The sequence below is a fragment of the Protopterus annectens genome, chromosome 9.part0, assembly GCF_019279795.1.
Source record: "Protopterus annectens isolate FY-2018-M chromosome 9.part0, PAN1.0, whole genome shotgun sequence".
Lineage (NCBI taxonomy): Eukaryota > Metazoa > Chordata > Ceratodontiformes > Protopteridae > Protopterus > Protopterus annectens.
This window is the reverse complement of record NC_056743.1, coordinates 1353167476-1353195263: the sequence shown is the minus strand read 5'-3', so window position 1 is coordinate 1353195263 and position 27788 is coordinate 1353167476. Positions and strand designations below refer to the sequence as shown.

The window sequence follows — 27788 nt, the reverse complement described above, 5'->3', positions numbered from 1 at the left end:
CAGTATCATCTTTGGCTTCTCCTGTCTGACCTTTAGGAGTACCCTGGGGAGGAGAGGCAGAGGGGGAAATGCATATACTGATAGGTTTATCCAGCTGAAAGATAGGGCGTCCACTTTCCGTGCTTGTCTGTGATAAATCCTTGTGCAGAATCTTTTTAGTTGGTAGTTGTGAGGGGAGGCAAATAGATCTATGTCTGGGCATCCCCATTTCCTTGTTATCATGCTGAAGACTTGTGGATCCAGGTGCCACTCGTGGGGATCCACGAGGTTTCTGCTTAGATCGTCTGCTAGAGTATTTTTCCTTCCTGGCAGGAATTGTGCCTGCAGATGTACTTGGTAAGTCAATGCTGTCCCACAATGTCATGGCTAGTCTGCAAAGGGGGTAAGAATGTGTGCCCCCCTGCTTGTTTATATACCACATGACCGTGGTGTTGTCCGTCTTTATCAGTAGTTGTCCTGGATGAAGTAGGTCCTTGAAGGCTGTCACGGCATTTTGAACCGCTAGCATCTCTTTTTGACTATGTAGATGCATTTGGTTTGAGGTCCATGTGCCCTGAATGCATCTTCCTGCCATGTGGGCTCCCCAGGCATAATCTGATGCATCCATTGTTAGTGTTTGCCTGGCTGGGGGTAATGTGAACGGCTGTCCCTTGTTTTGGTGACAAGCCTTTGCCCACCATCAAAACTCCTGTTTCAGGCAGGGAATGAAAGTGATCATAGTTTCCAGGCTGTGGCAATGTTGAGTCCAAACACTTTTTAGGTACCACTGAAGTTTCCTCATATGCAGTCTTGCATATGGAATTAGTAGGATGCAGGATGCCATGAAGCCCAAAGCCTGCAGAATTTTTCTAGCAGATAACTGGGCCTTTGTTGCCAACATTTTGAAATAGGTAGTCAGTTGCCTTTGTTTGTCTGGCATGAGATAAGCCATCTGGGCAGTTGTATTTAAGCTTGCACCCAGGAATATTATCTCTTGAGAGGGTACTAGTTTTGATTTCTTTTCGTTGACTGTGTACCCTAGGCATGTTAGAAGTCTTTTCACAAATGCCAGATGCTGTAGAAGAATGTCCTTGTTCTTGCTTGAATTAGACAGTCGTCCAAGGATGGATATATTTGTATTCCTCTTTGTCTGTAGAATGCAATTACTGGTGCCAGGCACTTTGTAAAGACCCTGGGCACAGTAGATAAACCAAAAGGCACTGCAGAGAATTGGTACTGCATTGAGCCAGCCTTGAATCTGAGGTATCTTCTGCATATTTGTCTGATTGGGACATGCAGGTATGCCTCTTTTAGGTTTAAAGTCAGAAGCCAAGCGTTCTTCCCCAGCATGGGCAGAAGCTGCTGCAAAGTCAACATCTTGAATTTTGGTATATCCAGGAATGTGTTCAAAATAGATAGGTCCAGTATTGGCCTCCAGGCCTTGTCCTTTCTGGGTACCAAGAACAGTCTTGAGTAAAATCCTTGCTCCTGCTCTGGAACTTGTTGAATGGCCCCCATGTCCATGAGGGATGACATTTGATTTTGTGCCTCTGCCGATTGATTTTTTGGCAGATCTGGTCAGCCGTTTCCCTTTGGCAGGGAATGGAAATGGAACTTGTAGCCTTGTGACACAATAGTTAGGACTCACTTGTCCTGGGTTATAATGAGAAAAAAGTGCTAATTTTCCTCCTAAGGGTGCTGCCAGGAGATAAGTGCTTGGTGCAGGCATGGGGAAGTCATTGGGACTGTTTCCTGTATGGTTGTGATTTGTCTTCTCCAACTTTGGAGGTAGAAGCTACCCATGGTTTTGAGCGGTAAGAACCTTGTGCCTGGGATCTGCCCCTAAGGCATCTGGTTCTGCCCCTTTGAGGTCCGTCTGACACAGGAAAGGACCAATTCTTTGCTGGCCAGTGCCTACTAAACTTAGGTGGCTGTACTTGTAAAAAATATTTGACCGTTTGCATAGATTTAGCTTTGTCCTCCATTTTCTTTAACACCTCTTCTGCCTTAACACCAAACAAAGTATCATGCTGTAAAGGTGCATCTAACCTGCAGGAGTCCTCTAAAGAATCAAAACCACATTGCAAAGTATGCTTTTCAATTTGTTCAGCTGCATGCAATAAATCCGGCATTTCCTTGTTTTCTGCACATTCAGAGTTTAACAACATTTTCTGTTTAAGCAACGCCATGACATGTTGCTGATATTTGAGCACATGAAACTGACAGTTTAAAGCCCTTATAGCCAAGGTAGCAGATGTGTAAACCTTTTTTCCCCATCTATCCAGAGCCCTAGAATCTCTGTCAGAGGGGGTAGGTTTTTTTGCAGTGGAAGCCTTAACTCCTTTGGGACCCTGAGAAATAGTTTCTGGATCTGCAGCAGGGATTTTAAAAAGGAATTTATGAAAGTCAGGAACCCTGTAATATCTGTCAGGCTTAACAGGAGCTGGAGGTAAGGAGTCAGGGGTAAGACTAGACTCCGAAAACACATCTACAATGTCTAACACATGTGGGATGGCTAGTGGCTTGTGTTGGGGTAGTAAAAGGAAATCCCTGAGCCTCTTTTTAGATTCTGAAAAATCTTGGCTCTCCCAGTGGAAATGGTCCCTCATGGTATGTAAGGTTTCCCCAAAAGAATAGTCATCTAGAGGAGAAGCTGAAGGTATAGATTCTTCAGCATCAGAATCCTCATAGGGGGGAAGAGAGTATTCCTCATCAGAAGAGGAATCAGAAGAAATGGAAACCTGATCTGAAGATTCACAGTCAGTCTCTTGCCTAGGCCTCTTATCAGGAGGGGGATGGGAACCCCTAATCAAGGTAATCAAGTCTTCGGCCATTTTGAGCATCTATTTTTTGGGCATAGAGGCCTGACCACGTGGCTCTTAAGTTTGTTTCTTTGCTTTGGAAGGTGCTTCAGTCTTTGCCTTTGAAGCTGAAGTCGGTTTGATGTAAAGATGTTTAGGTCTGAATACACCCTCAGAAGCCGGTGCCTGCTCAGCAGCTCTGGACCCATCTGAAGGGATAATATCCGAGGCTCCAATACCTTGGGTTTCCAGCAGCATGGCCGACTCCACGTGGGAGTCGGTAGCGGCCTGCGACTCTAAAGTAGTGGGCGTCATGGGCCGCAAAAGCGCCTCACTGAGGACCTGCGAACCAATGACTGGCTTAGGAGAAGCTTCGTCATCGATTTTGGGCCTCGGTTGTCGATCTCTTTCCTTTTTCTTTGCGTTTTTTTTGTGAACTCCGGAAGCCGTATGGCTATCCAACATTTCTGGATAATTAAACGGGCATCCAAAATAGTTTAAAGCAAAATCATACCGACGCTTAATAGTGTGTTGGTTAAATCTAGCACAAAACCGACAACCAGAAACGTTGTGATCTGGGCCTAGGCAAGGAATACAGTAAGAATGAAAATCCTTATGAGGTATTTGCTTCCCACAAGAAATACAATTATTAACTTTTTCTGACATCAGTCTGGAGCAAGAAAAAAGTTTCCCCAACGGGGTACCTAGCTTTATTGAAGACTTCGGATCTGAAACTCGAACACGAAAATCTCAGGAGTAGGCTGACCAGCACTTGTGAACTGCTTCTGCTTCAGGCACCGTGCGGCAAGAAAAACGATAAAGAAAATGGTGTTGGCTGCTTCTTTTATACCCCTGACGACCTGACGTCAGGGAAGGGGCAACAGCAGCCGACGCAGGACCCAAGACTTTGGAATTCAGGCTGGCTGAGGGCAACTTGCCAGCAGGATTACCCAAATGTAATGACTGCAACAGTGAAACACGAAGAACATCTCCTTGCTCACCCTAGGCAGCACTGGTCATTACGTACAGTAGACTAATCCTTCTATTGCCACCCTTATAGCACATGAAATCCTACAGCAGTAATATAAGAACTGCCTTATACTCCCTGAAAACAAACTTCTAAATAACCCAGAGGAGTCCATCTGTGACAGGTCTTACCCTCAAGTCTAAAAGCAACATACATAGACAGTAAACACAAAACTGTCTTATGATGGTGCCATTAAAAATCTCTACCCCAGCCTCCTAGAACCCTCAAAGTCTAGGCATCAGCCAAAACCTATGAATCTACTTCCTACACTCTGTCTGGTTTCAACAGCTTTTAACCAACATATAGTTTGCTCAGACAAACACACAAAGTCAAAAATAGACATAAAAAAGGGTTAACACAACCAGCATGTTCAAGCCCTTAAGGCAATTTGACCAAGCAAGCTCATCTGAAAATGTCCTGGTTATAGGTGATTCCATAGTTAGTGATGTTTTGCTCATTAGGCTGAGCAAGGACAGAGTGATGGTTAGCTGCCTCTTAGATGCCATGATGTCACTAAGGCCCTCAAGTCCCTTCTTCTCAAGTACACACATGACTTGATCATTGCCAGAGTAGATATGAATGACTTGAGATGCACCTCCCTTGGACCATATAAAGACAGACATGGTGGAGCGCTCAGAATATAGATCAGAACTGGTTGTGAAACTAGTATTAAGCAGTATACTACCAATGCCAAAAAGATGCCTCAATACAAGCATAAGACTGTTGTCTTTAATTATTGGCTTAGCTACTGGTGTCATTCAAAGGGAGTTCCTACATAAATCAGCCTGGGAGGAGGTGCTACCCAGACTGCTTTGCTAGGGATGGTTTGTATCTCTCACCTCATGGCTTCAGTATACTGGCTAAAGACTTTTCTTTCCCCATAGTGCTTTTTTAAGGAAGGTCAGTGTCCTCAAATTACTTATATAGTTAACCACAAACAAAAACATAAAAGTACTGCTCAATGCCAGAAGCCTAAACAAAAAGTTGCACACCTTACAGGCATTACTAATGCTTGCAAACATTGACATATGTATAATTACTAAAATAAAGTTTCAGAACAGCAAAATCACCCTTGCCATGCAGGGGTACAATGCTTAGCGATCCTTCAGATCCAATGACAAAGCTGATAGTATAGTTGGAGGAGATGTATCTGTGTTCCTAAGAAACCATTTCACCTTCAGACTTGCATTACAGGACAGCAACTTTGCACTCCTCACATCCTTTTCATGGTAAATAAAAGCCAATACCACATCTTAACCAACACTATACCCCTTCCATGACACCATCTGACCATGAGGCATATCCAAAAAAACTGCCATCTTTCTACGATACAGCCCAGCACTATCTACTTGGATAAGTTGACAGTATAGTTGGAGGAGGTGTATCCGTGTTCCTAAGAAACCATTTCACCTCCAGACTTGCATTACAGAACAACAACTTTGCACTCCTCACATCCTTTTCATGGTAAATAAAAGCCAATACCACATCTTAACCAACACTACACCCCTTCCATGACACCATCTGACCATGAGGCATATCTAAAAAACTGACATCTTTGTACGATACAGCCCAGCAATATCTTCTTGGATGACTTCAACTATCCTTACTTTAACTGAGGAGCCTATACTACCACAATTACACACAGACATTCCTAGAATTTGTTAATGCCAATTCCATAACTGATTAATTTCAAATAAATACCCCAACTCAAGGACTCTACATACATGTTTCCACTTTCATAGATAAATTCTATGCTCATCTCCAGACCTGTACAGAGGCCTCACTCCCTGTAAAACATAAATAAAGTGTCAGATTTAACAACCCTGTATGGGGGAACACCAGTATTAGCAAACTAAATAATAACAGGGAAAACCCCCTAGCCTGTAAATGCAAATTTGTTACCTATTAGTCAGGTCAGAACTCAAGAAGATCCCCTTAATTATCTGCATGACGTGCACATCTGTGCCACCCCTCCCCGATCACCTCTGAGCAAGTCTTAAGTGCTCTCTCCAAAGCCAAGAGCATTGTCTCCATAGCCCCTAATAATATCCTAGACAGTCCTCTTGCTAGCACCAAACAATGTCAGGCAAATGCAGTATTAATCTATTCAGACTCAGCCTCTTCACTAGATATTATCTCCCCACCACCACTTTCTACCTCTCTCTCTTCGTTATGCTAAAGTTTTGCAAATTTTAATGAAATATGCAACATTCTGTCTCTATCCCTGAAGTTAAACCTTTGTTGAAATTGATGCCATTCTACTACTGTGTCATCTTGTAACACTTGTTCCCAGTAAATTGGCCCAGGTTACTTTTTTAGACTCTCTAAGCATCAGAGTGGACCAGTGTTTATTATTAAACCAACTGGGTACAAGTCTTCCACCCATTTCTTTTTTAATCCTTAGCCTTCATGTTCTTCTTGGTGGTAGCCAGAATATTACTCAACATAGTTTTAACCAGATTACCTTGAATAAGCCCTGACCATATGTTAAGATTCATTTTTTTATTTTATTTATTTATTTTACATTTGTTGACTGGGATAGTACGACTGGATACATGTCCATTTTCAGCGGAGGCCCGGGGAGAAAAGCTCCAAACTTAAACAGATAAAGACAAGCAAGTTACAGTATATGCACAAACATATTGTATTAGCATACAAGTTACAGTCTCACATTTCACACCTATGAAAATACAGTTTATATTCAGAAATATATACAAATATGGTACAGTTTCTCTTAACAAACCTATAGGTGCAGGTTATATACAGAGTATCTGCAAAGATATTACAGTTTCTCATTTCAAACCTTTTAGTGTAAGAGTTGCTGTGAATAAAAAATTGCAGGGATATGGAAGTAGATGAGGCTTTAATCAGGGTTACAGCAAGGACATAATCAGTGAGTTTTAAAATACTGGGTTAGATTTATTTTTAACTGATTAAGGGAGGGGTTCAGAGTAAGGTCAGATGGGAACGAACTCCAGGTTTTGCCTACTGAATTTGCAAACAGAGTGTCTCCAGATAGGTTGTTAGCTTTAACAGAATGAACCAAAAGTTTTGCAGTGGAAAGAAGTGACCTAGCGTTTCTGTAGCGATGGATAATGTTTTTAAGGGAGGGCTTTTTTCTGGATGCTTAACCTTGAATGCTACAGTAAGTTGATTATATTGAATTAGTCGGGGGAGTTCTAGCCATGCCAAGAGGTTTAGGTTTTGACAATGGTGTGTCCTGTAGGAAGTTCCTGTGGCAAACCTGGTAATTTGATTGTAGCAGCTAGAGAGTTTGCTGAGATCAGTTTTGTTCAAGTTAGTGAGTATTGGCAAGGCATAGAGTAGAGTTGAAAGCAGATGGGTACGGGCAATGGCAGTCCTAGCTAGAGGAGTGAGAAAAAAATCTGTTTTTGTATAGGGAGCCAAGTTTTTTATTAATGGCTTTAATAGTCTGGTTTATGTGCATATCGTATTTGAGGTTGTTGTTTATTATAACACCCAAGTGTTTGGTATACATATCTGGTGAGATTATGGTCCCATTGTTAGACGTTATTAGTAAACAAAGGTTGAGAGGATTTGCGAGTAGGGGAGAAAAGCAATAGCCTTGTTTTATTAGGGTTTCATATCAGCTATTGATTAGAGCTCCAGTTTTCCACTGTATTAAAGGTTTTCTGGGTTAAACTAAGGAGATCTGTAGGAGTAGAGGCTGAGCAAATCAGGGTGGAGTCATCGGCATATTGTATACAGGTTGCATCTGGGATTACAGTGTGGAGGTCATTGATAAAGAGAGACAGAAAAGAAGGGGACCTAATATGGAGCCTTGTGGGACACCAAGGGTAATGGGGAGAAGGGTGGAAAGTTTGTCCTGCCAAAGGACAGTCTGCTGTCTTCCACTAAGATAAGACTGAAACCATTGTATGGCATGGTTGTTTAGGGATATTTTATTTAAGGTAAGTAAAGCTGGTGGTTAACCATGTCAAAGGCCTTGAAAAGATCAAGAAACAGGGCTGAAGATAGTTTGCTATTGTTACGGCTGGAATTTATGACATTAGAAAAGGAGAGGAGGGCAGAGGTGGTAATGTGCTGTGGTCTAAATCCATGCTGGGAGTTAGCCAGAAGATTATGTTGAATAAGGTAGTGTAAGAGTTGTTTATGGATACACTTTTCCATAATTTTAGCCAGAGGGGAAAGGATAGCCATTGGTCTACAGTTTGACAGTTCAATGGGGCTGCCTCCTTTGTGGAGTTGTATGACATGTGATATTTTCCAGACAGAGGCTTCAGTTATGGTTCTGTTTATCAAGATAGAGACAGGGTATGCTATAACATCAGCAGCTTTTTGCAGGTAGTCTGCAGGGAGGAGGTCAGCTGAAAGGGTAGTTGGTTTGAGTTTTTTTAATTAGGGCTCTAATGAGTGAAGTTGGAACTTTTTGGAAGCTAAAAGAGAGAATGTCACTGAGTTTAGGGGTTTCAGCGTTAGGACAAGTGGGTTTAAGTTTGCTAGCAAGGGCCCGGATGGTTTCTGTAAAGAAATTGTTGAAGGTGTTGACGATGGACTCTGGCAATTTTTGGGTTGGAGTTGTGGATTGCCCTGGATGAAGGAGTGTGTTAATACCTGCCCAGAACTTCTGTGGCTTGTTCTGGTGTTTCTGCTGTAGATGGCAGAAATAGTTTTTTTTGTCTAGTAACATGGATTTTTTGTATCATTCCTATATTGTTGAAATTTGAGTTGATCTTGTGGGGCTTTAGAAGAGCGCCAGGTGTTCCAGGCATAATTTCTTTGGATGATCTTTAGTTTGGTTTCTTTAGTGAGCCAGGGGGCAACTTTTGTTTTAATTCTAATACAGTGTGCAGGTGCATGGCTGTCAAGGATGGCCAGGAATGTGTTATTAAAGTGTGTGACTGCCTCATCTAGTGGTAGTTGTTTTAGAATTGACCAACTGCATAAAGTTTTTGTTATTTCTTATTGTTTTACAGGTGGGTAGATGTGGACATTCAACTTTATGCCGAATAGTATATGTTAAGAAAGGATCACTTAGATCTTCAGGGAGAGTACCTAATTTGTACATGTGGTGGGGGATATTAATTAGTATCCAGTCTAAGATACTTTATTATTAGGCTTGCTGATTCCAGTAGAGGAGGTTATAGTTTGCGTAAAACCATGTAGGTTTACCTGGATGGTTGGGGTCTCTGCAGTGCAGGTGTACCAACCAATCTGTACTGAGATCCCCTAGAACAATGGTCTCTTGGGGTACGCACTGGATAGCCAGTAGAGGATGTCTTCTAGGGTCCCTGAGTTATTACCTGGGGGAATATAGACACATACTATGTTTATACATTTGTTTTTATTTATTTGTAGTTTGGAAATCATAATCTGCTTTGTTAAATATAGGTGGTTGAAGGTTGTCTAGAGTAACATTTAGGGTGGTTTTAGAGAGAACAGCAACCCCTCCCCCTTTCCTGGTAGTAAGATCTAGCTTGAGTATATTACTCCCTGGAGGTAGAATTTCATTATCTGGAGTAGTTGGTTTTAACCATGTTTTGGTGAGACAAAGTATGTCAGGGGAACAGGCAGTCAGGAGGGCATGGAATTTGTGGACCTTACTGTTGATGCTTCTAATGTTTAAGTGGCATGTCAATAGTGAGTTGGGGAGTCTATTTAGCTTTTGTCTTATGTTTGGGCTGTTATGATTAGAGTTAGTGTTGTCTGGGGATGGTGACCCAGGGTTGGGGTGGCTATCCCCATCAAGAGTAATGGTGTGGGGCAAACTAGCTATGAGCTTTAGAAATTTATCAGTTTTTGGTAATATTTAGTTTTGGTGTTAACTTATCTGGGTATAACAGGGTGGGTGTTAGCAAGGGTAAAGGAGTTGGCATCGATGGACATGAATGCGTGGGCAGAATGGTTTGAGAGGACTGGGTGGTAGCAAGGTGTTTGGGATGGTTGAATCCTATATGGGATTGGTTTCATAGATGGTGAGAGAATAAAGGGTGATTAGTAAAGGAAGGGTGTAGAGTAGAGGTGGTATTTTAGAAGACTTAGCAAGTACTAAAGACATAATGGGGGAAATATACTCCTGGTAGGTAGGTAACCTAGGTGTAATAGTAGGTGAGGAGATAGTGAAAGGGATGGGTTATAAATTAATTCCTGTTAATGGTTGGTGAAGGAGGGTGTGTGTGGCTGAGGGGTTATAAATTCAGAGGTACTGGGGGCAGGCGGCAATAGGGGGCAGGGAGGGGTCCAAAGTGAGCCTGGAGGGTGAGCAGAGTGGGGCTTAACCACACCAGAGGAATCCTCAGAGCCTGTGATTAAAGAGGCTTCTTTCTTGCTTTCTTCATGACAATGGGCTCTACTCCCCTGTCTCAAAGTAATTTCTTTCCATTTGGAACTATAATTCTGATGCTGCAGCAAACAAAACCAACCTTAGCTGGGTTACCTTATGATATTTTTTCACATTTACAGCTGTTAACTTCCCTGTGACACTGGCATAATAACCTTCCTGACCAACTCCTGATTTTTATTGTTCCATACAAAATGTTTAATCACTCTCTGGACCTCTTCCTACCAAGTGATATCTGGGGTGTACAAACAGGCTTGTTCTAAGAGTAGAACCAATGGAACAGTATACATTTTAAGGGCCTGGGCTTTATTTAAATAGAGGGACAACATTTCCCATTTTTAAAATACTTTGTTTTACCTTTTATTTCTGTGCAGACATCAACTGGGGTGTGCCTCATTTCAATGGTTTTCCAAACCCTCAAATATTTCAGCCTATAATGTTTCATGTCGGTAACTAGATTCCACTCTCCAACTGTCATTAAAATGTACTGTTGAAACCCTATTATTTCATGAACTTCCCTTAGTTCTTGTTTTAATTGTCCATGGAGGGGAAACAGACGTTCAAGTGGGCTACTCAGTGACCTAACGACTAAGCTCTCACAAAAACAAAGCATTCCATAGAAACAGGTGTATTTTCTTCGTATTTTCTTCTATAACTAAAGGACAGCCTTTTTTTATTAATATCACCATACCCTCTTTGACAGCTTCTGGGCATTCTGCTGCATATCCCTCCCTAAAACCCCTTGTAGTAGGAACTGATGTTCTTCATTAAGGTGGTTTTCTTGTAACATAATTATGTGGGGAGTCAGAAACTTGATGTGTGTCAAGAATTCCTTTGTCTTGTTCATCTTGGTCAACCCATTCACGTTCCAGGATAACAGTTTAATACCCATTTGGTAAGACACCTAAAAACGCACAAAGCCCTCTAATGCTGGCTTTGCACACTCCTTGTTATTAGGGTCTATATTATAACAACGAACAATCAAATGATCGAACACTGTAACATCGATCCCTAAATGTCGAATCACCAAAACAGCGAACGGCTGGAACAGAGATTTTCCCATGGAAAAAAATCGAACCCCCCCCACTAAATAAAGTAGGGGGGGACTCCCCCCCACACACCTCCCCTACTTAAATATACCAACTTTCTGCTCCTACAAACTTCAAATACACACATTGCTTGTTCTTCATTTTAATTTTAAACAACTGGAAGAGCTTAACGGGGTATCTTTTTTGCCTGACCCAGTATCACTGTGTTCACTCTAGTGAGCTAGCCCATCCTGTTGATCTAACTGCTGCACATTTTGATGTATGAATCTATGCATTACCTCCAGAGCCTGCTCAGCATCAAGGAATGTCTTTGCACCTGATGTGAAAAAAACTTAATAGTGCTGGGTACAATAGTTTGAACTTTTAAGTCTGCATGTCTGCAAAGCTTAAACAACAAGACAAATTTATATTATTTTGCCAGTTACTGGAGTATAACTGTCAGCAAACATCAGTACTGCCCCATGCATACCTTCTTTCAGTGGTAGGACAACAACTGTTCTTTAAGTGCATAAGTATGATATCTGACCACCATTGTTCTCAGACCAGTGCCTGCCACTCTTATTCAATCTTATCTTATGTTCAGAGGTTAGGAAGTAACAGCTACTTGGGCCATATTACATGCTTTTAATGCTCACTTTTCCACTTGCCATTGGTCTGTTTTTTCCGATATGCAGGGTGGCACAGTGATGCAATTATCAACATTGTTGCTTTATAGTATCTGGGCTCACTGCTACAGTTCCTGGCTGAGATGCCTTTTGTACAAAGTCTGCAAATCCCCAGTGGACGTGCATGGATTTATTTTACAGATGCTCCAGTTTCCTCCCAAACCTGAAAGATGAAGACAGGTTAACTGCTGAGCCTCTAAATGACTGCAGGTGTGAATGCAGTCAGTGACTGAATGAGGATGTGTGCATGTGTGTTGTTCATGAATACACGTGTCCTGCCATGGAATGACATCCTGTTCAGGATTAGTTCAATGCCTTATGCCCAATAAGTATCAGGAACAGCTGCAGTTCCCCTGTTGCTCTGATTAGTACAAAGCAGTACCACAAACTGAATGATATTTGCTGATCTGTGTGGCACATCTGTACTTTTATTTTCAAGTTGGTCTGTGCAATGCAGTACATATATTGTCTAGATAAACCTTAATATTAATATATCAGAAATTATTCGACAATGTGATTTTATTTTTGCTTTTAGTCTATGTTGTTTAGTTTTTTTTTTCTTTTATGTAAGTAATTAAAGATTTGGGGGAAAAAAAAAAAATCGAGAAAAAGAAGTTATGTTCTTACCATAATGTTCGATCTGTGTTGTCGATCTTCATTGATTCAGGATGGATGGGTTTCGGTTCCATTCTTAGAACAGACTCGGCCGATATTACAAGCTCGCTCCAGCCAGAAGCTCTCGAGCTAAGGTTATCCATAGTGCCCCTCTCCTCATCTCCTCAGATTGAGTTTGCTCGTAAGAATAAGTAAGCGGTGGCTTTGTCTGAGCAAATACCCTATCACGCAACCAATACCAAACCTGAACCTCCAGGAGCCTTTGGAGGGGGGGTAGGAGGGGGGTGTCATGAATGAATGAAGATTGACAACACAGATGGAACATCATGGTAAAACATAACATCTTTATCTAATGTTGTCAACCTTCATTCATTCATGATGACTGGGACAGAGTCCCTAGCTACTTCATGTCTTGGGAGGCCCTACGGAAGGATATTCCTGAGCACCACTGAGCCAAAGGATGTTCTCCCCCTGGAAACCATGTCCAATTTGTAAATGAGTGATAAAGGTATAGTTCTCGAATGAAAGGTTATGGAAGTGGCAACTGATCTGGTTGAATGTACCTTGACTTTAGTTGTTAAACACATTTTATTTTGATGATAGACAAAGGAAATACACACTCTCAACTATTTTGCCAAAGTGACTTTAGAAACTGATTTACCTAACTTGGTTCCTGAAAAGGACAAGAACAATTGGTCTGATTTTTGGAATGATTTAGTCCTGGTCTTAGTAAAAATGCAATTGTCTATGTACAATAAATGCAGACAATATTCTCCTTTGTTAGAAAATTTTGGAAGAAAATTGGCAGGTCAGTGGATTTATTAATACTGAAATGTGATCCAACTTTGGGTAGAAAGGATGGGTTAGTCCGAAGAGATACTCTGTCTTTGTGAAAAATTATGTAAGAGCGTTTCATACACAAGGACTGTAATTCTGATATTCTCCTGGTTGAAGTGATGGGTACCAGGAATAAAGTTTTCCAAGACATAAATTTTATTTCGCAAGTGGCAGCTGGCTCAAAGGGTCAACAAGTCAAGGTTTGTAGGACTAGTGCCAAATGCTAAGGTTCAATAGGCTCTTTAAAGTGTGGTTTTAAATGCATGACTCCTTTTAAGAAGGTTTTGCAGAGATGGTGAGACATTAAAGAGAAATCTTCAAAACCATTATGGAAATCTGAGATAGCTGCTAAATGGACTCTAATAGTAGAAGCTGTGGCTCCTGAATGGAGTAAGGTTGATAAGTACTCCAGCCTTGTATTAAATGGAGCTGAAAAGGGATCAAGTCCTTTTCCTCGAGATCACAACAAACCACAGCACAAATTTGTTCCACTTACTATAATAAATTTCCCTGGTGGATGGTTTATGGGAAGCTTGAAGTATTTTCTGTACAGGGGAAGATGGATTATTTTGTCTGGCAATTACTGGAAATGGAGGTACCAAGCTGTCAGCTTGAGGCTCAGTAGGTTTGGATGGACCTACTCCTGTGGATGTGACAGTAATCCTGGAGTTGGGTCCAGAGTCTACGGGCGGTGAACTAGGTGAGGCCAAAGGAAGGGAAGCCAGACTTAGCAGGGCCAATAGGGAGCAATGAGGATTACTTGGCTTCTCAACCAATGTGCTTTCTTTAGAAATAGTGGTCTCAGAGGAAAGGCATAAAGCAGTCCTGGTGCCAATCGTGTACATGGCCGTCCTTCGGGGACTCCCCCCTGAGGGAGGATTAGGGCAAAGTAGCTCTTGGATTTGTGGTTGTTGGGCGATGCAAAAAGAACACAGCAAGGTTGACCCCAGCGATGAAAAATCTCCAATGCTATCTTGCGATTGAGAGACCACTCATGAGGCAAGAGAATGAACCTGCTCAGGTTGTCCGCAATCACGCTGCAATTTCCGGAAATGTGAGTTCCTACAAGAAAATGGTTGGAGGCTTCCCGACATAACGGGTAGGATCTGGTTCCCCCTGTTTGTTGATATACCAGATGACCGATATGTTGTCTGAGTGGATAGCAATTGTCCCTGTCGGGAGGGCAGACTGGAATACTTGCAACACCAGAAGCACCACCCTCAGTTCTAGGACATTGCTATGCAAATTGGCATCTAAGGGGGACCAAGTGGATTGCACCCTCTTTCTCTGAAAATGCCCCACCAGGGATGTGTCTGTGGACAGCTCCATAACTCCTTTTCCAACTTCATCCACCAAATTAGATCCTGCTTGCAATGGTTTGTTATGCAGATAGGATGGGACATAGGATGTGTTAATAGGGACCACTGTAACACTAGGAGTCTGGCTAGGGGAACTATGGTGAATGTTGCTTCCATTGACCCTAGCAGTTGAAGAACTAAACGAGCCAGGACTTTGTCCTGAGAGAGTATCACCCGGAGCTGAGATCTTAGCCTCTGCAGTCTGTGATGAGGAACAGCGACAAGACAGGACCTCATGTCGGATGTTGCTCCTATGAATTCTAGGCTTTGAGTAGGTTCTAGTTTCGACTTCTCTTTGTTTATTGAGATATTCAAGAGCCGTGCCAGGTGTAAGGCAAGGTGAGAAGAAGTAGATGCTTGGTGGGGGCGGTAAGGAGCCAATCGTCTAAATATGGAAACACCTAGAATCCGTGCACTCTCAAATGAGCTGTTACTACTGCCATATATTTGGTGAACTGTGGAGGGCAGCGCTCACAATTGGTAATGATTGGCTCCCAGCTGGAAGCGAAGTTATCTCCTGGAGACTTTGTCCATTTTTATATGGTAATACACATCCTGCAGGTCTATCGAGCACATTCAATCATCTTTTTCCAGAAACCGTAGGATAGACTGAACTGTAACCATCCAGAATTTGGTCTGTTTGACAAACTTGTTCAAGATGCTGAAGTCTAAAATTGGGGTCTATATCACTTCGTCAAAACGGCAGAAGTTCAAACACCATATGTTCGAACTTCTAACCTCGAAGTGCAAAACCATCGAAGGCTTAGAACAGCGATTTTTTTTCCCAGGGGAAAAAAAAAAGAAATCGCTGTTCCAAGAAACACACACACACACACACACACACACACACACACACACACACACACACACACAAAACACAAGCACACCAAAAAAACAGCAATCCACACACACACACAAAATCCTACATCTAACCATACACTAAACTGTACATACACTACTATCTATCCACTTAGCTTAACCCAAACCCTAACCCTAAGGTCCATCACTATCGCACACTCACCTGACTCGCACCCTAACCCTAACTCACCTATTCCACCCTAGCCCTAAATTCTGTCACTATCGCACACCCACCTCACCCGCACCCTAACGTCCACACAATCGCACACTTACCTGAACCTGACCCGTAACTTTCCACCACAGTGCTGAAAATCGCGAAGCCACAGAAAAGGCCCACTGAATTCTTTCCCTGGGAAAGAATTCGGTGTTCCACGGCTTCGAAATAATCAGTTTTCGAACTTCACAGTTCAAACATATGGTGCTCGAACTGCTGAAGTTTCAACAAACTGACTGGAACCTTAAAACTGGCCTCCAGTCCCCTGTCTTTTTTGGCACTAAAAAGACCTTGAGTAAAATCTGGATTCTATTTGGTCTGATGGGACTGTTTGGATGACTCTTTTTTAGAGCAGCTTTTGAATTTATTGTACTGCTGTGCCCCTCTGACTGGGTGGAACATTGGGGATTCGCTTTTGCAGCTCCGGGTAAAGATCGAAGGGAATGTGGTAACCTCTGGTAATTGTCAGCACCTAGGAATCTGATGTTATTGTATGCCAGGCTAAGTGGTGCAGAATCACCCCCCCCCCCAAGTGCTTCCAGAGGTATCTTCCTTGTGAGCCCCCCTGTGCCCAGGGGGGAAAACTCGCCATGTGTGTTGCGAAAAGGCCCTTGGGATTTTCTGAACCACATCTTTCCACTTCTCTGATTCCTGTTGCAGGATTGTTGGGGAGTGGAAAAATGTACGCCCATAGCAGACAGGGTCTTGCCGTCCTTTTTACACCTAGCTAACATGTCTTTAACTTTGGGACCAAACAGAGAGGAAGTGTCAATGGGAGCATTGACAAAGGAAGACTTACAGGGGTCTGCAAAGTCACACAAGAGCATCCAGGCGTGATGTCTCAAGACAACACCTGAACCCGCTGCTCTCGCTGTCCCTTCGGTTGTATGCACAATCAACTGCATGGACAAATTACATATTGACTCCAGAGTGGCAAGCTGTGAGGCAACTTTGTTGCATACCTCAGACACTGCTCCTGCTAGGGTGCCTGAAAGTTCTGCGATCAGGTCCCTCTGAAGATGGGTAAAGTGTGCCAAATAATTTAATGACCGTATGGCATAGGTTGTTGAAGCGTAAACCCGCTTCCCTAATTTGTCCAACGTCCGAGACTCTCTGCTTGGAAGATGGACAGCAGGACTCTCTTCTGCAAGTACTTTCTTTGTGGCCGCCACCACCACAGCATCAACTGCCAAGCCTTTGGACCAGTGAGGGTGATCCTTTGGGGAAGAGTATTTTGTCTGGTCTCTAGGGGACTGGCTCAACGGTGTCAGTGGCCTTCCAAGCGCGCTGCACGATAACATTGACCAACTCTTCTGCAGGTGGGGTCACCCAGGAAGTGGATGGTCGGGCATGGAAAGCTTACAACAATACAGATTCCTCCAAGGAAAGGTTGGTGGATTTCCAGTCACCACTCTGTTTCAATATATCTAATATGTCTCCAAAGGAGACATATTCAGGGGTGACCATGGGGACCCTTCCCCCTCATCATAATCTGTATCTTTGGTGAGAGATTCCTCAGGTGAATCAACGTGCTTCCTCTTGCATGATCTCTTATGGGGTAGCTCATCAGGGGGAATGTCTGAGGACTCCAAAGAGAGGGTGCCCTGTGGTAGGGTATCTTGCTGCTCCCGTGCCCATTGCTCTAGTGTAGTGGACTATGTCAGCTGCGATCTTGGCAGCGAAGGAACCAACTGTGAGTCTGCTGAGGTGAGTGCCCTCTCCATAACCTGGAAGGCAGGCCTGCCTAAGAGGGATGGGAGCCCGGAACCAAGAAAGGCAACATCGGAACAGGGGTCACATCCTACTCGACAAACACACCTCCAGGGAAGGGGCCACAAGAGGACTCAGAGCTGCCAAAGCAACCAGAACTGTCACCGTAGAAAAAAAAATCGGTGACATACTATGGATCACAGTGCCAACAGACGAGTCACTGCCTCGTGGGTAGGTCAGCTCTGACTGAGCCGTGGTCCACAGGGTCAGTTCTGGAACCATGGTAAGATCCACCAGTGGAACCAAAGAAGCTGGCACTGGGAGGGGTGCTGGCATAGAGGGCTCCAAGACCTGTTCAGTTGAAGGAGGAATATAGGTTGGAGTCTGTGGAGAAAACTCCTCAGCTCTGGGAGGGAGAGAGATCCTGGATGGAGTCGGGATGCCTCTGGCCGCTAGGAGCTGGTCCACAAGTCTCACTGCATCAAGTTCCGAAAGGAAATTCTGGCCAGTCAAGAAATGGACTAAGCTGTTGTTCAACAAAGGGGTCAATGGACAGGGATTATCGGGTCCTAGCTAGTGTCTTGACCTTTGGCTCTGAGGTAGAATGATCTGAAAGTTGCGATGGGGAGGGAGTGACCAATTTAAAAGGAGAGACTATTGTTGGTGCCGAAAGGCTCTGCAGTACCATGGAAGGGGTTGGTACCATGGCAACTGTTGCAGTCAGTTCTGTAGTCACAGACGGCACCATGGAAGGGGTTTCAGGCTCCAGTGCTAAGATAGTTGTCTGTGCCAGTTTTGTGTGTTTAGTCTTAGGTTCAGTATGAACCTGGGTCTTAGAAGTTTTGGTTCTTGAGGCTGAGGAGATGATGGAACTGAATGACTCCTTTTCTTAGTCTCTTTCTTAGGAGGGGTTGATACCTCTGCCTCAGATCAAGCCTCCGAGAAAGGGGTTTTGCAGACCCTTTAAAATTAGTTCATTTTTACGCTCTAAGATGCGGGCTCTGAAGTCCTTACAGAGCTCGCATGGAGGTTGAACCTGCAAATGTGGTACTCCTAAGCAGTACACGCAGGAGAGATGCCCATCGGAATTTGGCATCTTCCTGCCACATTTGCCACACTGTTTAAATGCAGTGGTACCTTTTTTGTCTGCCACTGTCAACAAATACTAAGGTAAGAGCAATAAGAGCAACAAATAAATACTATGTTAATAGCAATATGAAGAACAGCAAGAAATCTTGTAAAGAGATGCGCACACACACACACACACACACACACACACAACACACGAGTAAGAAAGAATGTTTTTTTATATTACTAACAATGGTAGTAAAGGTATACCCAAGAGGGTAAAGGAAAGGAAGGAAAAATGCCAACATTACTATTAAGATCACCAGGTAAGGGGAAGGGAGGGGTCTGTACCAGCAATGGTACGAAGAATTACCAACAAAGTAACAAGGTAATTAGGAGAAGAAAGCACTCACACAGTAAACTGACTGTAGAACTATGACGACGACTAACAATAGAGATTTTAGAGAAAAAATGGAAACAAAATATTTGAAAAATTTGAAAAAATGTAGGTCTGATGTGTCTTGAAACTCTACACGGCAAATGAGATCTGAGGAGATGAGGAGAGTGGCACTATGGGTAACCTTAACTTGAGAGTTTCTGGCTGGCGTGAGTTTGTTATATCGGCTTAGTCGGTTCTGAGGATAAAACCGAAACCCATCTGTCATGAATGAATGAAGACTGACAACATCAGATGGAATATTAAAATACTTCCACACACACAGCAGACATGTTTGGGACAGAGACGATGCTAAAAAATCAAATAGGTGATACAGTTTTGTACAAGGATTCAAGTTGTGAAAAGTGAACTTGACTGAAAAACATGAGAATCAATGGCCTAAGAAGGGGATGATTAAAGTTCTCTTTAGCCTTGAAATAAACTGTTAGTAGGCAAGGCAAAATAAAAACTGTACATGCTTTTGAGTAAACGCCAGATAAAGATCAGTAAAAATGCAAACAATATAGATAGTTGCAAAACTTTTGATGAGATAGAGAAATATGGTGAGGTAAAGTGACCTCTTCCACCCACAAATGTCCACTTTCATGTTTTACCTGCGATGCAGGAAAAGGGTAACTTCCAAAAATGTAGATATATACCACTGTGCAGTAGTTACCATTGTAATGTTTGCATCTAAAAAATCTATTTATTGTTTTGTATACAATGTTAAAAGTGAATGTTTTGATTTACCCCATGTCCATTGCATTTATTCTCCACATCACAGTCGTAGTTTAGAATGGAAGCATTCACGCACTCATAGTTCATGCAGACCTACAAAAGAAAGAACTAAAATTACACATACACAATTTTAACTGTAAGTGAAACAGTACAGCATTTTATAAGTTTCTAGTTAATGACATACCTCAAATAATCAACCTTAATCAGCTTTTACATAGTGAAGCATACAGATCAGAGATGAGCCTAAAGCCTTCCTCTTAATACTTGTATTTTAGCCCCCAGCTTTTACACAATGAAACAAAGTTCAGAGATATGCCTAAAGCTTTCCCATCAAGACTGCATTAAAACAAAATACAAGGTAACTTCAAAATGCAGTGCTCCTTTTAAATGTAACATGCCTTCCTCAATCTATGTGGCTAGCACTTTCATGCAGCCCATCATCAACTTTCAATCGAGTATAATGTTCTCTCAGTTTGGAAGCAAATGACAGTACATGCAACAAGTCTTATTTCCTCTAGACAAGGAAATGCTGAGATATAAAACCATTCATTCCCATTTAGCCCATGCAACTAAAAGCAGGGAATCAACAGCAATGAACAAAAAGTGCTAGGATCCTTATTTATCTACTTACATTGCTAACAAGGGCACAATACTAATCTACATGAACCACTTTTCAGGCTGGTCCATGATGCAGGCATAAAACAATAGTTGTGTACTTACAACAACTTGGTATCTGTGTTATCCATAGTCACCAGTCACCACGTATGGGTCTGGAGCAAACTCGTCCTCCAGTGTCTCTTATTCTAAGGGCTCTAGGTTCTATGGGTCCAGGTATTAAATGAGAGTACTGCAGTGGACCCTGGCAGTTCAGTAGTCCTCTCTTTCCCACCCTCTGTTAGTCTCCAGACGACTCACTCCAATATGTCAGAGACATCTTTTGTGGTGGATATACTCCTTGGACCTCCTGTCAGGCAGGTCCTTTCCTTCCCCAGTTCCTACGGCCATCGTGACCACGGACGCTTCCCTCCTAGGTTGGGACGGGCATTTTCAGGGGAAGACTGTCCAAGGGACATGGTACCAGTCAGAGACCAAACTGCACATAAATGTTCTGGAGATGAGATCAGTTCTTCTCTTGTTGCAAGCATTTCAGGACTGCCTTCCTCTAGAGACGATAACAGTTCACACAAACATGGCTGTTGTGTGGTACATAAGCAAGCAAGGGGGCACACGTTCTTATCTGCTTTGTCGTGAAGCCATGAGGGTTTGGGAGTGGTCAATGTCCTCGGGGCACTTTCTCCTTGCAATGCACATTCCTGGCAGAGCCAACGGTTCTGGCAGACAAGCTGAGCAGGGCTATTTTGACCCCTTATGAGTGGTCCTTGAATCCTTTAATGGCGAAGAAGATCTTCCATTGGTGGGGTCAACCGAGCTGCGATCTGTTTGCTTCCTCTCAACCACAAATGAAGCAATTACTTTGCCCTGATTCCCCACACCTGGCGGGGGGAGTCCCTAGGGATGCTCTGACTCACGACTGGCCTCCAGGTCTCCTTTATGCCTTCCCACCCTTACCCTTAATTCCAAGAGCCTCAGGACACAGTTAATCCTTATTGCCCCCTTTTGGCCTCGTCAGATATGGTTCCCTCTTCTACTGTCTCATCTCAGCCACTGCCTTGGGTGCTCGATCCAATGCCAGATCTGATCCCCCATCCGTTGTTCCATCCGTGTCCAAATTTACAGACCCTCCATCTGACAGCCTGGTTTGGCCAATTCCAGTAATTATTGCTAAGACCAGGCTTGCATCCCCTGTGAAGAACATTATCCTTGCTTCTAAGAAATCGTCTACCAAGCGAGTTTACAAAAGTAAGTGGAAGAGATTCTCTATCTGGGCTAAAGGCTGGAATCTAGATCTTTTTTTACCCCCTATTTCTGATATTCTTGATGTTCTTCATCTCACATTGCTGCAGTCCTTACACTAGGGTAGTCCGCTGTCCTCGGTCGGCCCGAATACCAAAGTATAAGGCTGACGTCGGTCAAGGCGCATTAGACTGACGTCAGGACGTCAGGGTACAAATGCGCATGACCGACGTCATATCCTCAGTCTTTTTTGCCGCATGGTCCAATGCAGAAGCAGCGTTGCAAGTGCCGGTTGGCGTTCTGAAATTTTTCGAAGTCGGAGTTTCAGACCGAATCAAAGTTGGCTAAGTACCCCGTTGGGGAATATTTTGGTTTTTTCTTGCCTCAGTGGTTTACCGGATGTCAGAAAAAGTGAATAACTGTATTTCTTGTGGGAAACAGATACCGCATAGGGATTATCATACTTTGTGTATACCTTGTTTAGGGCCTGAGCACGACGTTGTTGGGTGTCGCTCTTGTGCTAGATTTAACAAGCGCACTATAAAGAGAAGGTTAGATTGTGCCAGGTTAGTCTTTGGAAAGCGGTGCAATTATAAAATGCCGTCGGATGCTCCGACGCCTAAGAAGCGCAAGGACAAAGCAGCAAAGCCTAGGCTAGAAGAACCGTCCGTACCGGACGCCGGTTCTTTAGAGGGCTCGGTGGAGCCGGTGGTTCTGCCAGAAGTTTCTTTGGAGTCCCAGGGAGAGACTTTGTTATTGCAAGATGTGGCCTCTCAGGAGATAGGCCAGGCTGAAGGGGCTTCTCAGGTGGCTGTTCTCCCCTCCCTTCCTAAGGTAGTTAGGCCCTCTCCTTCTGTTTCCAAGGCTTCTCCCAGAGGCAGGCCAGGTTTAGCTTCAGTTGGTGTCACCCCTAGTTCTTCAGGGACTGTGCCCAAGAAGCATATGCTTAAAATGGCAGAAGATTTGATTACTCTGATTAGAGGTTCTATGCCCCCTCCTGATAAGAGACCTAGGGTGGAACCTGAGCTTGGGAGTTTTGAGCAGGTTTCGGATGCTTCAGAGTCTTCGGCTGAAGACTTGCAGGAGTATTCTCCTTATTCTGATTCTGATGTGGATGATTCTACTCCTTCGGCTTCTCCTCCTGAGGATTTTTCTTTTTCAGAGACTCTTCATTCCATGAGGGAGCATTTTAAGTGGGAAGGTCAGGACTTCTCTGATTCCAGGAAAAGGCTTAGGGAATTTTTGTTTTTACCCCAGCATAGGCCTTTAGCTATACCTCCTGTTCTGGATGTGGTGGAAGATGTTTTTGCAGAGGCTTTTCTTAATCCTGATTCTTTGCCTCCTGCTCCTGTTAAGCCGGATAGGTATTATAGGGTGCCTGAAGCTCATAAGTATCTTTTAAGAGTCCTAGGGCAGACCCAGAAACTGTTAGTCAGGGGCCTAAAGGTGTTAAGGCTTCTGTTGTTAAAAATCCGGTTCCTCCAGATAAAGAGGCAAGGGCTTTGGATAGATGGGGAAAGAAAGTTTATACTTCTTCCACTCTAGCTATGAGGGCTTTGAATTGCCAGTTTCACATGTTGAAATACCAAAACTATCTCCTTTCACAATTGAAGTCTAAGGTAGATGCTCTGGCGGAAGGTATTGAGTGTAAAGAGTTACAAGATTTAGTACATGTTTCTGAACAGGTGGGTAAGCATTCCTTGCAATGTGGTTTTGATGCTGTACAGGCCTCGAGGTGGCTGCCACTGGTTCTGCTCTTCGCAGGCACGCCTGGCTGAGGGATCAGAATTTAGCTGAGCATGTTAAGACAAGGATTTTAGATGCTCCTTTACAATCTGATGTGTTGTTTGGTTCTCCTGTTGAAGCAGTTTTAAAGAAAATGGAAGACAAGGCTAAGTCTATGCAGACTGTTAAAGATTTTTTGCAGGTTCAACCTCAAGTTTAGTAGAAATTGGCCTACCAAGGGGTGGACGTATCCTTCTTATGATTCCCAGTCTAGGGGTAGGTCTAGACGTGGTAGGGGCAGAGCTCAAGGCTCTTTTAGGCCTAGAACAGGGAGTTCACCTGCACAGTCTTCGGGTGAGGGCAGGGGTCAGTCCTTTCGTAAACAGACCCAATGACCTACCTTTTCAGCTGCCAGAGCCTTCTCGTCTGGCAGCACCTTTGGGGGGAAGGTTGGCACTTTTCAAGGAAAATTGGAGTTTGATTACCCAAGACAAATGGGTATTGGATATCATACACCACGGTTACAGGTTTTATTTCCATACCTTGCCTCCTTTCAAAGGCATGCCAGACGTTCCTCCTCAACAAAGAATAGAGGCTCACAAACAAATTTCTCTGTTACTTCAAATAGGGGCCATACAGCCGGTTCCTATTCCAGAAGTGGGCCTAGGATTTTATTCTCGCCTGTTCCTAGTACCAAAGAAAGGGAGCACGTGGAGACCAATTTTGGATTTATCTACCCTCAACACTTATCTGGACATTCCCAAGTTCAAAATGTTGACGCCACAACAGCTTTTACCTCTGCTGGGCAAGGATCATTGGATGGTAACTTTGGATCTCAAGGAGGCTTACCTTCATGTTCCTATCAGACTGAGTTGCAGGAAGTATCTGCGTTTTCGGGCTGGGAATTCTCATTATCAGTTCTCTGCATTGCCCTTTGGCTTATCTACTGCGCCCAGAGTGTTTACGAAAGTTCTGGCTCCAGTGATAGCTTTCCTTCGGCTAAAAGGAATACAGATCTATCCTTATTTGGACGATTGCCTGATTCTGGCTCCAGGAAAGGACGAGCTTCTTCATCATTTGGAATACGTCATAGCAGTGCTAAGATGCCTGGGGTATTCTGTGAACGAAATAAAGTCCAGTCTAGTACCCTCTCAGGACATGTGCTTTCTGGGTGTAAGACTGAATACAGCATCCCAGATGGCCTTTTTGACCCCGGACAAACAAAAGAATCTTTCCCTTTACTTTCATCAATTGTCTCATCAGTCCAGGCTGACTGCAAGGACAGTCCTTCAAGCCTTGGGGTTCATGGCATCTTGTATTCTGGTGCTTCCCAATGCCAAACTGCATATGAGGAAGTTACAATGGTATCTCAAAAATGTATGGACTCAGCACTGCCAGGATCTGGACACTGTCATTCAAATAATACCTTGCATTCAAAAGGAATTGTTGTGGTGGGCTCAGGAATGTCACCTAAACAAGGGACTCTCTGTGACCCGGCCAGAGGCGAGTCAGATTCTAACGACAGATGCCTCAGACAAAGCTTGGGGAGCTCATCTGAATGGAAAGTGGATACAAGACAAGTGGCCTGCCAGACTACAACATCTACATATCAACTTGAAGGAGATGTTAGCAGTCCAGTTTGCATTAATGGCCTTCAAGGATTTACTTCTTCCAGGGCAGGTGTTGATTCTAACAGACAACACAACTGTCATGTGGTACATCAACAAGCAAGGGGGAACACATTCTTATCCTCTATGCAGGCAAGCAATAATTTTGTGGGAGACTGCTCTCAGTTTGCAACTAAATCTTCAGGCAAGGTTTCTGCCGGGAGCACAGAACTCCTTAGCAGATGTGTTAAGCAGGCAAATCATGGATCCCCACGAGTGGAAATTGGATTCTCATGTATTTCAGAAATTGACAGTGTCATGGGGAACTCCAGACATAGATCTGTTCGCTTCTCCACTAAACCACCAGCTGCCAAAGTTTTGCACGAAAAGGTTTCATCACACAGCTTGGAAAGTGGATGCTCTTTCTTTCAGTTGGAAAAATCTTCATGTGTATGCCTTTCCACCTCTGCCTCTCCTCCCAAAGGTACTTCTAAAGGTCAGACAGGACAAACCAAGGATGATTTTAATAGCTCCAGATTGGCCTCGACAGCACTGGTACCCATTACTGAGAAGTCTGGTAAGGAAGCCTCCATGGCCTTTACCTTCGATTCCACACCTGTTGTCTCAGGAGGACAGTCATTTACTCAATCTCAAGCTTCACTCTCTTCATCTAACAGCCTGGCATATTCTGTTTTGAACCATAGAAGGTCTCAACTTCCACAGCAAGTTTTGAATGTGATTTTGGAAGCTAGAAGACCTAGTACAAGGAAAGTGTACGCAGAAAAATGGAAGAGATTTTTATTTTGGAGTGCAGCAAAGGATTTGGATGTTTCTGAGCCTAATTTAAGTGTGGCTCTTCAATATCTTACTGAGTTATTGGACAAAGGTTTGTCTTTCTCTTCCATTAAGATTCATGCTGCAGCAATTTCAGCTCACTATGACTGTGACCCACCATTGTTTTCTCATCCTTTGTTCAAGCAATTTCTTAGAGGGGCAAAGAATTTAAGACCCCCACGTAGAGCTCCTACTCCTGCTTGGGACCTCAATTTTGTGTTGGAGAAACTCACTCTACAACCTTTTGAGCCTGCAGCTACTGCTGAGTTGAAATATTTGTCATGGAAGACTGCCTTTTGTTGGCCATTACCTCTGCAAGAAGGGTTTCTGAATTGCAGGCCCTTATGGCGGTTGAGCCTTTCTTAATTTTCCATAAGGATAGGGTATCTTTACGTACTAATCCTTCCTTTATGCCTAAAGTGGTTTCTAGTGTGGCTTTAAACCAAACTATTCATTTGCCTACTTTTATGCAGATCCCCAAAATAAAGGGAAAAGATTTTGCACACTTTAGATGTACACAGGCAGTTGCGTTATTATTTAAGCAGGACTAAGGGGTTCAGGCAGTCTCAGCAGTTGTTTGTTTCTTTTGCTTTGAGTTCTCAGGGCAAGCCTGTGTCAAAACAAACTATTTCTAAGTGGATTGGGTTTTGCATTGCTTTCTGTTATTCCCATCATGGCAAGGAGATTCCAGCTGGGATTAGGCCTCATTCCACTAGGGCTACTGCCACGACAGCATTTCTAAGGGGGGTGGCAACTAAGGATATTTTGGAGGCAGCTACTTGGAGTTCAGTGCATACTTTCTCTAAGCATTACCACCTTCCTCTTTACTCTAAATCTAGGGCTGGTTTTGCCACTGCTATTTTACAGGGCATTTTGGCAGCTCCTGCTTCTTTATAGTTTGCCATCCTCCCTTACCTCTGCTTTGGGATTCTACCCAAGTGTAAGGACTGCAGCAATGTGAGATGAAGAACGTAGTACAGATGTTCTTCGTTTTCCATTGCTGCAGTCCTTACTATTGGGTATAGTCCGCGTCCAGTCGGCCCGAATACCAGAGTATAAGGCTGACGTCGGTCAGGGCGCATTAGACTGACGTCAGTACGTCAGGGTACTAATGCGCATGACCGACGTCATATCCTCAGTCTTTTTTGCCGCATGGTCCGATGCAGAAGCAGTTTTGCGAGTGCAGGTTGGCGTTCTGAAATATTTCCGAAACCGGAGTTTCAGACCGAAACAGAGTTGGCTAAGTACCCGTTGGGGAACATTTTGGTTTTTCTTGCCTCAGTATTTTACCGGATGTCAGAAAAAGTGAATAACTGTATTTCTTGTGGGAAACAGATACCTCATAGGGATTACCATACCTTGTGTATACCTTGCTTAGGGCCTGAGCACGACGTTGTTGGTTGCCGCTCTTGTGCTAGGTTTAACAAACGCACTATTAAGAGGAGGTTAGATTGTGCCAGGTTAGTGTTTGGGAAGCGTTGCAATTATAAAATGCCGTCGGATGCTCCGGCCGCTTCAAGAAGCGCAAGGACAAAACAGTGAAGCCTAGGGTTGATGAACCGGCAGTCCCGGACGTCGGTTCTTTAGAAGGCTCAGTGGAGCCAGAGGTTTTGCCAGGAGTTTGCATGGAGTCTCAGGCAGAAACTTTACTGTTACAGGATGTGCCTTCTCAGGAGGTAGGCCAGGCTGAGGGGGCTTCTCAGGTAACTGTTCTTCCCTCTCTTCCCAAGGTAGTTAGAGCCTCTCCTTCTGTTGCCAAAACTTCTTTGAGAGGTAGGCCAAGTTCAGCTTCAGTGGGGCTTCTCCTAGCATTTCGGTTCTGTACCTAAGAAACATATGCTTAAAATGGCAGAAGATTTGATTACTATGATTAGAGGTTCTATGCCCCCGCCTGATAAGAGGCCTAGGGTGGAACCGGAATTTGATAGTTTTGAACAGTGTTCAGAGGCTTCAGAGTCTTCTGCGGAAGACTTACAGGAGTATCCTACTTATTCTGATTCTGATGTGGATGATTCCACTCCTACAGCTTCTCCTCCAGAGGATTTCTCATTTTCAGAGACTCTACATTCTATGAGGGAGCACTTTAAATGG

The 27788-nt window shown here is 43.5% G+C and overlaps 1 protein-coding gene across 1 annotated transcript in view; it reads right to left on the bottom strand.

Moving 5' to 3' along the window:
* Positions 1-27788, bottom strand: part of ADAM9 (ADAM metallopeptidase domain 9) — a gene marked incomplete in the record, with an annotated part of 1887510 nt that overhangs the window by 387332 nt on the left and 1472390 nt on the right. The window contains 1 exon segment of the mRNA XM_044084336.1: positions 19690-19770. Coding sequence (XP_043940271.1) covers positions 19690-19770 — 81 coding nt within the window.